The sequence below is a fragment of the Equus asinus genome, chromosome 15, assembly GCF_041296235.1.
Source record: "Equus asinus isolate D_3611 breed Donkey chromosome 15, EquAss-T2T_v2, whole genome shotgun sequence".
Classification (NCBI taxonomy): Eukaryota; Metazoa; Chordata; class Mammalia; order Perissodactyla; family Equidae; genus Equus; species Equus asinus.
In genome coordinates this window covers 13,878,578-13,890,722 of record NC_091804.1, presented here as the reverse complement: position 1 = coordinate 13,890,722, position 12,145 = coordinate 13,878,578, and the positions used below count along the sequence as shown (strand labels likewise).

The 12,145-nt window shown below is 40.6% G+C and overlaps 1 protein-coding gene across 2 annotated transcripts in view; it reads left to right on the top strand.

Moving 5' to 3' along the window:
- The window catches only part of SNAP25 (synaptosome associated protein 25), an 81,985-nt gene that overhangs the window by 60,949 nt on the left and 8,891 nt on the right, over positions 1-12,145 (top strand). Inside the window, exons 4-6 of one of the 2 annotated variants that reach the window (XM_014832809.3) lie at positions 717-765; positions 7,929-8,046; positions 11,659-11,784. In XM_014832809.3, the coding sequence (XP_014688295.1) occupies positions 717-765; positions 7,929-8,046; positions 11,659-11,784 (293 nt within the window). Of the gene's footprint in view, positions 1-716; positions 766-7,649; positions 7,768-7,928; positions 8,047-11,658; positions 11,785-12,145 lie in introns of both variants that reach the window. The other variant, XM_014832810.3, reaches the window with a different exon arrangement.

Sequence of the window (12,145 nt, the reverse complement as noted above, 5' to 3'; positions counted from 1 at the left end):
CAAAGCATTGCAGTAAAGCTTGTGGTGAAGGATTTTCTCACACTATATTATTGTGCAGAGTTTTAGATTGAGATTTAGATTAGAATAAAGAGCGCTTATTTCTCATCTGTCAATCCTTTTCCTAAATCTCAAAGAACTTCTCTCCATAGAGAGAAAATGGGAGGGTGGATTTCCTCCTGAGCTGTATTTCTCCACCTTCGTGAAGCAATCATGTCTTTTGATAAATCTAAAAATCTCACTTCCCAAGAGTCTAACATATCTTCCCTGTGGGGTATCCGTCCCCAGTTCACTGATGGAAACTGTCTGATATATCATGCCAGAGAAGATTTAGTCTAGAAGATTTTGCGAGATTTGCTTTCTGTGGTTGGTGTTATGAAAACTACAGGCATTTTTATTTTCCAAACATAAAATCACAGTATACTACTCAGCATGTGTATTGCAATTCCACGCCAAGCCTCCTCCCCTCCCTGTCCCATGGAGACTGAACTGCATCCCCCTTTTCTACCCTGAGAATCACTGATAGAGCGAATCCACAGGTAACCCCTACTCAGAGCCCCTCCCCAGTCCCTCGTACTCTCGTCACATTTCCTCCCTCTTTTTCCTTTGGTCCTTCTTCATTTCCCATTTCTAGGGCGAATTGTCCCCTTACTGATTTCTCTTTCTCTCTTTTCTCTCTCTAACTCTTTTTCAACTTTGCTACCATTATTGGAATGTAGAGTAAAGATGCTGGTATCAGGACTTTGGTTATGTTGGATGAACAAGGAGGTAAGTTGAGATTTCTTCAGTAAGAACAATTCCACCTCTGAATAAAGTGCATTTTTTTATTACTTGTGCACACACAGGTGATCATTTTGACATGTGTTACGCGCATACATGAATGTAAGGGTTCCAGAATTTTCATCATCTTGCTTTTTTCCTTTCTCTGTTGAAAAGATTGGTAAATGTATGGAAATGTTGAGGCCTTCATGATTGAATAAATGCTACTACTCTCCCTGTTATATATGTTGGGGTAACAGAATTTTGAAGGCAAAAGTCATTTGTTTGGTTGGGGTTTTTTAATGTTAGTATTTTGGACAGTGTGAGAATTCTCTTCTTACCTTTATCCTCAATTTTTCCTATTAATGTGTTTTTCTCCAGTAATTCCTAGATAAAATGAGACAATAGTATATCATGTTGTCCATTTCTTTGGACCGTCCTAATTCAGTATCTGGAGTTTGGATTTCCAAGTCATTATTTGGATTCCTTCAATAACCGGAAGCTATTTTTAACGGGATATAAGTAGAGAGAGGTCATTGGAAAATGCAAAATTGAACCAATTGAAATATTTGACCTGTTTTTAAAAATTATTGTGAAAATATTGGAAGCCATGAAAATCAGAGGGCCAGCATTTTAGTCTACCATCTCTAACATGGAATCTAAAAGGGTAATACCAAAATTTTCTTTATCTCAATACATCTAGACATATGTTGATTCTTTATTTAATTCTAACCATAAGTTAATTACCTGACTCCATGCTGAATTCTTATCATAATAAGCAGATTTTTGAGAAATTTTTTCTGTTTCTTTATATTTTATGAAAACATTAGAAAATTCTTAGTAATAATGAGATTTTTTTTTATGTCAAAGGTAAAAATGTGAAACTTATCCACAACACAGGACACCATAAACAAACTCCAAGCATAAAACTCAAACTGAGGGAAAAATTGCCATACAGATAACAGACAGAAGGCATTTTCCTAAAATACACAGAGACTTTGCATATCATCAAAGAAAAGTGAAACAACCTGAAAGAAAAATGGACGTAGGCTCTAAATCATCAGTTTACAAATAGACATATGAAACCATGCTTCAATTAACAATAATAAGATACCATTCTTTATCTGGCAGATTGGCACAAATTTTTTCAATCAATAATAACCAATGCTATGAACGTGTCAGGAAAACAAAAACTCTCATTCTACGGATGGGCACTGTAGACTGATACTAATGTTTGAAGAGCAATTTGATAATATCTTCAGATTTTGAAGTGCACCCATCTTTGACCAAGACATTCCACTTCTAGAATTCTACACTGCAGATGTACATTGACAACTATATGAAGAAAAATGTACGTGCCTTACCTTTAATAGTATAAAACTGGAAATGAATTATATGTTTGTCCGTGGGGAGACCAACCAAATGAATTATGGTATGGCCATTAAAGAAATATTCTGCAACCGTTACAGTAAATGAGATAAATCTTTATTTACTGATTTCTGAGAAGTCAGGATGGGGGCAGGGAGAGGCTGAAGGAAGGTGTATCATTGGCTCCTCTGGGAAGCAAATGCTAAGAAGCAATTAGAAGTGTATGAGATTTATTAGGGAAAGGTCTGTGATGGGTCCCGGAAAGAGGGAGCAGGAGTAAGCAAGGAGAGCTTTCATACTGTGATGTGGGCCTGATACTCATAAGAGGAGAGAGGGGAGGAAGGAGGATTGGACAGGAAGGGTTTCAGACTGCAGTGCCACTCTGAGAATGCCTCAACCAGGCTGATGGGGAGCCCAAGAACAAAGTCTACCCAACAGAGTAGCCCCTGATGGGTAGGAATGCCTCAGCTCTAGAACCTCATTGTGCTCAAAGTCCTCTGGGGAGAGCATGGCCTCCATGTAAACGCTGTGCCAGATCCCATAGGTGCAGCAGCTGGAGGAGTCAGCTACTAGACTCCCAGCAGGTTCCCCCTTGGAGGGAGATCTGAGGGGCACGCCCTCATGGCTGTCATATAAGGACTTGTGTTTTCATATTATTTATTTGTATTTAACTTTTTCAATAAATACAGACTAATCAATCAAAAAAAACAAGAAAAAAATTTTAAAAACAATTGAACCTCAACCATAATGCTTTCCCGTCAATTTTTAAAGTACAAATTTCAAAATTTATATGCAAATAACGGAATCCAGTGGCACTGTATTTAGAAGAAATTACAATGGCTGTGGCATTCTTTGACCTCCTCAGATGAACTTGCTATCATTGTAAGACTTGCTGGCTTGATCTGTGTAACAATGTCCCAGGCTTTGAAACTCAGGACGCAGCAAATCATTGCTTTTTTAAAAATTAAACAGCGGGCATCCATATAGAAGAGTGGCACCTCATTTCCAGAGCAAATTTGATACATAGTCACTCAAATAATCAGCTCTTATTAACTCTTTCAGTTAATAATTTCCATGTGTTGGGGGCCAGCCCCATGGCGGAGTGGTTAAGTTAGCTCGCTCCGCTGTCGTGGCCCAGTGTTTCCCCGGTTGGGATCCTGGGTGCTGACATGACACCGCTCATCAGGCCACGTTGAGGCGGTGTCCCACCATGCCACAACTGGAAGGACCCACAACTAAAATATACAACTATGTACTGGGGGCAATTGGGGAGAAAAAGCATGAAAAAAAAAAAAAGAAGAAGAAGATTGGCAACAGTTCTTAGCTCAGGTGCCAATCTTTAAAAATAATAATAATAATTTCCATGTGAAAGGGGTGGAAAAAAGAGCATTGCAATTGAAGGGAAGGTTTGGGAAAGGTTCAGGATAATGTCTTTCTTTCCCCTAACTATAAAACTTTGACATAAAGACATGGAAAGTAACATATACAAATCTGGAATCAAAAAGAGAGAAAGTGAATAACTTGCTTACTTGAGTTGCAAATTTCATTGTATTTCGGTAAAGAAAATCTAGAGGTAAAATTTGCCACAATCTCCGTTCAAGTAGAAAAAAATACATTATTCGTAAGCACGAATGATTCCCAGGAACATGTATATATTGATCTTGGAGAAACAAAGCAGAATAGCAGATTTCCCCCACAAGATAGTGTTCTCAGCTAAAACATTTTAATTGTGTTCACACCACAGTAAATGCTGCGTTCCTCAGTTTAACTTACTTCCCAGGATAGCGTCGGTTTTACCGGATACATGGTGAATAGATTGATACTGAGAAACAGACAATTGTAAGACCTCCAAAAGAGGGTGGCTTCTGTCTGGTCTTAAGTGGTCCACGTACCATTTATACTATAATAGATTAGGACCTTTTAAATTGACCAATGAGCACAAGTCAACAAGCATCTTCACTGCCATCGTAAGTGCATTTTAATTCTGCATATGCTATATTTAGTTGTTTAGATCAGTAACTGCTTTAACATTTCTCTTCAGTTATGCTCTGCTAATTTCGTCTATGTCTAAACACCAAAAATGTTGACAGCTTCTATCCTGCAGCTGCACAGGAGTGTCAAGAAACAGCCATCCTTCTAAAGAACCATTCCAGGTTGTCCAGCTAAATGGTTGCATTTGGAAATTCCTTATGGGATTCTTGTTTTATATCCAGGTATCAGGAGACACCAAGGAGCACTGGGCATGACAGACAGTCCTGGAAATGGACTGAGTCCTGGGACTTTTCTTGTCTCCAAGAGAAATTCCCATGAAACAATCTCAACTCTAACATGGGATGACATACCCTTTCATTTCCATATCTCTTGTTCGTTTTTTTTTTTTGGTGTTTGCTGGGTTATATGTTTATTTTGATGCCAAAGATGTAGCTTGGGAAGAATCCCATAGGATCAACTCCAAACTAAACAGTGAAATCTTTGATTACTGTCTGGTAGAGTAAAGGCAAAGTAAAGCTTCATCCAGAGAGCCTGCCGACTTTCTTAAGGGTCCATGGTACTACAAGGTAGTATTTTTGAAAACATCCCTCTTACTGAAGTCCACCCACCAATATCTGTTATGATATTGACTACTGAATGACTAAAGCTGCACGGTGCAATATGGTGGCCACTAGGCACATGGCTATTTAAATGAATTTCTACATGTTCATTAATGCTAAGGAAAATGAAAATCATGTAGGCAGCATCTTGTATCTGGATATACTCATGAAGGCTTGCACTCTGGGTCAATAGCATTGATGTCTTGCTATTCCTCTACTGGATTCTTTTTACCAGGTTGAGGATTCTAAGCATCCCATGTTGCCTTAGTCAAGATGAGTAGAAATGATATCTAAACCTAGATCCTTGAGCATCCTGCTATTGGTAGATCTATCACAAATAATCAGTCATCCAAACATGGCAAAAGAAATTTCAAGTTCTTGTCCCAACATATAGTGTGTTATCTACTGGAATACCTCTCCCCACCCAAAAAGCTATTCTCCTCCCAGTTTCCAGGAATAGACAGAAAACAGCCAGAAAGCAAGCTTAGGGAGGTAAGGAGCAGTCAACCCTGGATGGTGCCTTGCATCAGCCTGTGAGATGCTGCTGTCCACCCCAGAAGGGAATGAGGATATTGGTTACTTTCAAGCATTTCCTGAGAAATGTCTTCGCAGAAGTCACTGAAATGCTGTGAAGTCCCAATATGCCAAACATATTCACAAACATAACTCAGTACACTCTAAAAATTAATATTATTGTTAGAATATCTGTGACAAAATGGTTCCAAGATATTTTTTAAATTAAGGATTTGACTTATAACTGTGTATGATGACCGTTCAACCAATATTGGTAGCTATAAATTAGTTTTCTGAATCAACTTTTCTGAAAGAGCTTCAGAATCCCTCTCTTTGCCAAACAAGCTGGAAACCCCTGGCAGAACCCAGCTCTCAGAAACATGGATTTGGACCTGCCTGCTTGTTTGTATCTTTTAATTTGAATTCTCTGGTTCAGAAATACAACACTTGGGGACTGATTCACATTTTTATGTTACCTCGTAATCTCTGGAGGCACAGTAGGTGGGGTTCCTGAAATGCTGTCAGAGTTAATATTTTTGGCCAAATACCTGAAGGGCAAATACCTGAATATGTAGCCCCATGCCATAATCAGTGCCCATGTCAGCTGTCATTAGTTGGGTCCAGCACGCTTTCCCTCTGAGGCCAGGCACTCCAATCCATCTCAACCCAGCACTCCAGGAAGCCATGAGCAATTATTCCATTGGGATTTGGCATCCTTAACATCGTTCTTTAACATCGTTCTTCTTTTGACGATGTTGGGTTCCTTCCCGGCTCCAATCCCTTCATTTGATAGTTAATTTGATCTGCAGGCTTATTTATTGCATTCTTTACAAGAAACTGGAATAAAATCTTCAGAAAAGCACAAAATCTTCTGGAACACCAAGAATTGCCATCCATTCTTTTGTTTTTTAGCCCTTTCAAGGATTTCCTTAAAGACATTACTATACTTATATTTATTCAGCATAAGTTCACCAGCACTACAGTGTTATTCTCGCTAGCTATCCAGTGTAGGATAAACACTGAAATTTTGTTTTCAGCAGTCATTTGAAAAGCATCATAGAGAGAGCAGATTCCTAATAAGCTGAACTCTGCTCTTCGGCCCCACAAAAGAGAACACAATAGGTTCTTATTTTCCAATTGGACGGTCTCCCTAGGTTGTGTCACTAATGAACCTATCTTAGTTTTTTGGAATGATAATTTCCACTGTACGTTTTAATGTGAAATTGTTTTTAAGGGATTATTTGTGCCCTTAGACTGGAAATGTATTTCTCAGTTTTATTCTAATCATGCCTTTATTCCTGGAGGCATAGGCATGTATGCATGAAAATATAAACTAAAAGAGGAATGGAAGCGTAATTAGGTTTTGTAATTAGACAGCCAAGACATCTCATTCCTGCTTTCCTTTAATGCTCTTAAAAGTCTATTTTTTAAATCCCTTCATTGAACTTGTAGCTTACTCAATTTGGTGACATAACTTTTGAAAAATTAATCAAGTTAGTGTATGTCACCCTGGCCACCTAGAAGTACAATTCATTTTTATGGCTATTAATCTCTGTCTTAGATGCACTAAGGTCAGCCTTGCTGGCAGCGACGACTCAGTGCTATTTTCTGTTCCAATCCATCGCCCCTCCTCCAGAGACCCAGGTATTCATTTTCCCTGCTCTCTGCCTGGAGTTGGGATCTAGCATGCCCCCCATTGTGGAGACGGGAAATCAGGGCACAGAGAAGTGAAATGCCTTCCAAAGCTTTCATGGCAAGTAAGTCATAGGATGGAGGAATTTAAATGATCCAGTACTTGTAACGTCGTTGTGCTGATGTTGCTTTTTTTTATGGCTTCTATAAATTAAGTATTCAAACCAACAACTGACCCTGAGCTTTGGCCAGACAGCCACTGCTGGGGGAAAAAACATCTGGCGCCCATTGCTAATTATCACTGTAGTTGTTATTTTCCCCAAAGAAGAAGATGGATTCTATTTTCTACTCTTACCTGGTTGAGGATGCTTAAAAACCAAAAGATACAGACATTTTAAAGTTGAAGCAGATACTTTCCCTAGTAGCATTGAATCTGAATGCCTAAAACATAAACTAACACCCTGTTTTTCTTTCCCTTGGATTTCACTGGTGTCTGAGTAAGTGAATATGCTGTGCTGTTTTCCTGGACACTCAGAATCAAACAGGCCTACCTACCTCATCCCATCTTGTCTGGATTACAAACTATTTCGAGCATCGTTTTTGTTCATTTCCTCCCATCCGTGCCCCCGTAGGGCAGCAGCAGCAGTCTATAGCAATGCATCCTCTTGGACAATGCATTGTAATATCTCTCTTTCTCTTTCAAATTCTGTTTCACATAATCATTTCTCATGTTCTGTTGGAAACCCAAAAAAAATTCATTCCACGCTGTCATCCCTTTGTCCTAACCAGAACAACTCGATCGTGTCGAAGAAGGCATGAACCATATCAACCAAGACATGAAGGAGGCCGAGAAAAATTTAAAAGATTTAGGGAAATGCTGTGGCCTTTTCATATGTCCTTGTAACAAGTAGGTACTGGGTACCAGCTCTAATCTGTGGCGTCCAGTTTTCTTTCTTTTTTTTTTTTCTTTTTTAATGTCAAAGTGAATGTCTGAAGTTTTGTCTTTTTTTTCTTTGTCCTTTTCCATCTGCTTCATTCTGTGGGGATAAAATACTTGTGTTTAATCAGAACAACTGGAACGCATTGAGGAAGGGATGGACCAAATCAATAAGGACATGAAAGAAGCAGAAAAGAATTTGACGGACCTAGGAAAATTCTGCGGGCTTTGTGTGTGTCCCTGTAACAAGTAGGTGCTGCCTGCCTGCCTGAAGCTTTGGTTTCCCAAGGCCCAACTCCAAGCCTTGACAAGCTCATTCCTGCCAGGCACAAAGGCAGGATGAGCATGTGGCATGCAGAACAGATCAATACCGTCTCCAATGCATTCATCTCATAGCATAGATGATATTAGTGGGAGTTACTGTTGATGCATTAAAAATCAGGCATACTACAGTGAAAGCTTCACTGTCAGCAACTTTTATTGATGAACGTTTCAACATTTTCCAGAAAGTGTACCTTGAGACAGAGACCAGCCTCAAGAAAGAGGCACCCAACCCCAAAAGCCAAAATTGCAGATTTAAAAAAGACTGAGGGTAATAAGTTTGGAAGATGAGAAACACAAATATCAAGGTTTGATTTTTCAGAAGCAAAGAGACAGGTAATTTGGCCCAAGCAAGCATTTCATACGTTAGAGAAGATGACAGAGATTCGCCCTTTCAACTGCCTGCCAGTTGCCAGATCGGGTCAGCTATTAGACTAATAGATACCAGAGCTGCACCCAATGCAGAGGCGATGAGTCCTTCGGCAAGAAGTGCTCAAGCCTTACCCAAATTGGACCCATCCCTCTCCAATTCTTCCTCTTGGGAGATCTCCCTGTACACTGACCAAAATGTTGAAATGTGTAGAGTTTGCATGCACGACATCACAAAACATTCAACTGTTCTCAAGGTTCTGCAACGCTTTTTTGGAATGTAGCAGAAATGTGACATGTGGTTATAAAGGTTTGCAACAGAAGGAACCTGAAAATGAGGGTTCTGGAAGATAGTCTCATTTGACTAGCAGTGAAGAAAACAAATGCATGAGCGGATTGTCCAACATGCATTTAGAAAATTAAACCCGTTACCCGAACTCCCTCACCCTTCCCACTCCCCTTTGAACAGAAGCCTTTTTCCTAAAAGCTCTCCTGATCCTAGCTTTTAGAATAGAAATTGATGTCATTTCTAGCTGATTATATGACCATTCACATCCTTTAAACTTTGAGGCTGATTTAAAATATCCCACTTCCTGTTTCGGAGGGGGAGGGGCTCAATTTAAAAATAAAGAAAACTGTTTTTAAAAGAATGATCTACAGTAAAGCCTGATTAACTGGAATCTAGCTAACTGGAACCCTCAACTGTATTTATGGTTTTCTCCCTTCCACTTTTAGCAAAAAGAGACAGATGAACTAAAGAAAAAAAATGACATCGGGGTTTAAAATGGTTTTTCTTTGCAGGCAATCTGGGTAGTTTGCCTTCCCCCACTCGGTGTCCATCCTATAGCTTCCACATCTAAGAGGACCAAACAGTAAGAGTTGGTCTTCAGGGGAAAGGCCATCAGACACATCAAGAGAAACCATAACCAAGGAAAGGTTCGATCGTGTTCACCACTCTTAAGACTCTAAGGCAGGAAGGTGGCTCAAGAGTCTAACAGATATTCAACAATCACCCCGAACCAGAATTTTCCTCCATGGCCCACTGTTAAGTCATATAATTCACCAAAATGATTCATTGTTAAGCATTCCAGTTAGTCAAGATTTCACTGTATACCCATTTTAGTGGCCACTTGCCCCCAGGTGAGATTTCCACCTTTTTGGGGATGAATTCCAACAGATACATTTTCCCCTTCATCAACTGTATGTGGAGAAAGGGCGGAGACAGGCCCCCCTGGGATGGACTCTACTGTTTGGATGAAATGATAGCCCCTACGAATTCCACAAACGAGTTGGCACTAATTCCTTATTGCCAAAGAGACCCTAACTAAGCTTCAAAGCTTGACTGAAGTGTTCCCTATTGTGTGTCAATAATGCTTTCAAAACCATGTGTCACAACGCAGTGGCTGGTGGTGCCCCGGACTCTCTGAGGGCTTTGCCCTGTCTCGGCATGTTTCGAAGGACTATGGTAGATGTCCGGCAGTTATGTGAGTCTATGTGCAGCATTGTGGGTGCAGTGATCTGCCTTCTTTCAGAAACGCAAACTTCCCCACCCCCTTGACTTTGCCAAAGATGGTATACCAGACATTTTACATAGCAGAAAACATCACAAGGTCCATACAACTTCTTTCCATGAGAGGAGGGAGGGGATGGGGAGTTGGAAAAAAAGCCAGACTCTAAGCTCTAGGAAATTAGTTTTGGGATCCTGTCTCACTGAGTGGGCCCACGAGTCTCTAGTGCAGTGAATTCTGACTGCTCTAAGGGCTGTGGCATTGTACACTCGATTGTGGGAGTTGCCGAGATTCTGTCTATACAATTTTCTAATTTGTCTCCAGGGTTGTTTGGTCCCCAATCTGCAAATATTAGTATTAGATCCAGTTTTAAAGATGACTGCGGTCCTCTAGTGAAAGAAAAAAATGGGTTAAATTCTGCTGTCTTATAATGGAAAATGTGAAAATGGGACCAAAGGAAGTTCTCTTGTTTTTGGACTAAAAAGCGTGTGGTTTCTACTATGCAAAGAACGTAAAAACATCTTTGATTGCCTTAAATTACGACACACCCACCAAAGTATGCTGCACATGTTCCTATTGGGCACAACAGGTATGCCTGGATTTTAAGTCTCTCTCCAAGGCAGCTCAGTGAATTATGGCCCATGAGACCACACCAGTTCCAGACCACTCTCCTCCTGCCATATCCTAGGATAGTTTGAAGTAGGAATTCGTAATTACTCCCAGCCTGCCCCTCAGCCCAACAAAGAAGCTATTGAACCTGCGTTTCAAATCCTCATGAAGGCTATTACTGTCCTGCTAGTGCCTTTTTCGAGAATGGTCAACTTCCGGAGTAGTTTGGCTTCAATGAGAATGCTTCACTTTCTACTCATGCCTGTAGCTGGTGCATGAAGAAGATGTAGAGGGATTTCCCTTTTTGGTGCTAGATGGCTTGTTCTCTCTTCTATTTTCCTGCATTCATTTCACTACGCCTCTTTTACTTTTTGTCTCTGTGGACAAAGGTTTGTACATCAACTCTGGATGTATGATGACTGTTTGGAAGTACCGATATATTATCTAATTCAAGTCACTCTAGCGGCAACTCAAAGACCATCACCCTTGGCCAACCACCAATCCTTTATGTCCTTCATGCAGAGTTGGAATGGTTAGTTCCACACATGCGTTGGGGAAAAAAAAAATTAAACGGGGAATCTTTGCATGATGGTGTGTAAAAACGTGGAGTATGTTTTTCTTGATAATGGTGTGTTGCTGTGGTGTGATGTACACACTGTACTTGGCAGTCTTGTTTTGTGTCTGTCTGCCAGTATGTTTTTCTGTGTGTTTTGTGTCTCAAAATATAACCATGTCACTGAAATAGAACTGAATGTCCTCCAGCTACCTTAGTCCTTGTCTTAAATCCAACTAAACCACAAAAACAAACCAAAACAAGAGCAACCTGTAAACAAAGGTTGCAGTCTTGACAATCGCAATTGGAAATGAAATGCTGAGTAGCTGAGGTATGGTGGTGGCCAACTGTTTGGGTCCGGATTATGATATATCGGTATTCTCTAATGCCCCAAATTAAAATTCATTCGCTTGATTCGGTTCTTCGCTTGAAGAGGTAATCATTGTTGTGAGCTAGGTGCTCCGCCCCCTTGCCTTGTCACTCACCCTCTTTTTTGCATAGGCTTAAATCAAGTGATGCTTACAAAAAAGCCTGGGGCAATAATCAGGATGGCGTGGTGGCCAGCCAGCCTGCTCGTGTGGTGGACGAACGGGAGCAGATGGCCATCAGTGGTGGCTTCATCCGCAGGTGAGCCTTGTGCAGCCAGCACTGTAACAGTTGTCTATTTTTGAGTAACAAACGACCCCAAAGTGAGTGGTTCTTAAAACAACAACCATTTTCCTGGTTACTTATGAATCTGTATGTTGGCTGGGCAGTTCTTCTGAGAGCCTCTCCTGGGCTCGCTCATGAGATGCAACCGGGTGTAGGATGATCCAAGAGGGCCTCACTCGCTTGTCTGGTGGTTGGCTGGGCCTGTCAGCAGGCTGCCTCTGTTCTCTACCATGAGGCCTCTTCAGCAGGATAGCTCTGGTTTCTTACGTGGTGGTGAAAGCATTCTGGGGGAACAGCTCCAATGCACAAGCACTTACCAAGCCTTTGCTTGTGTCAT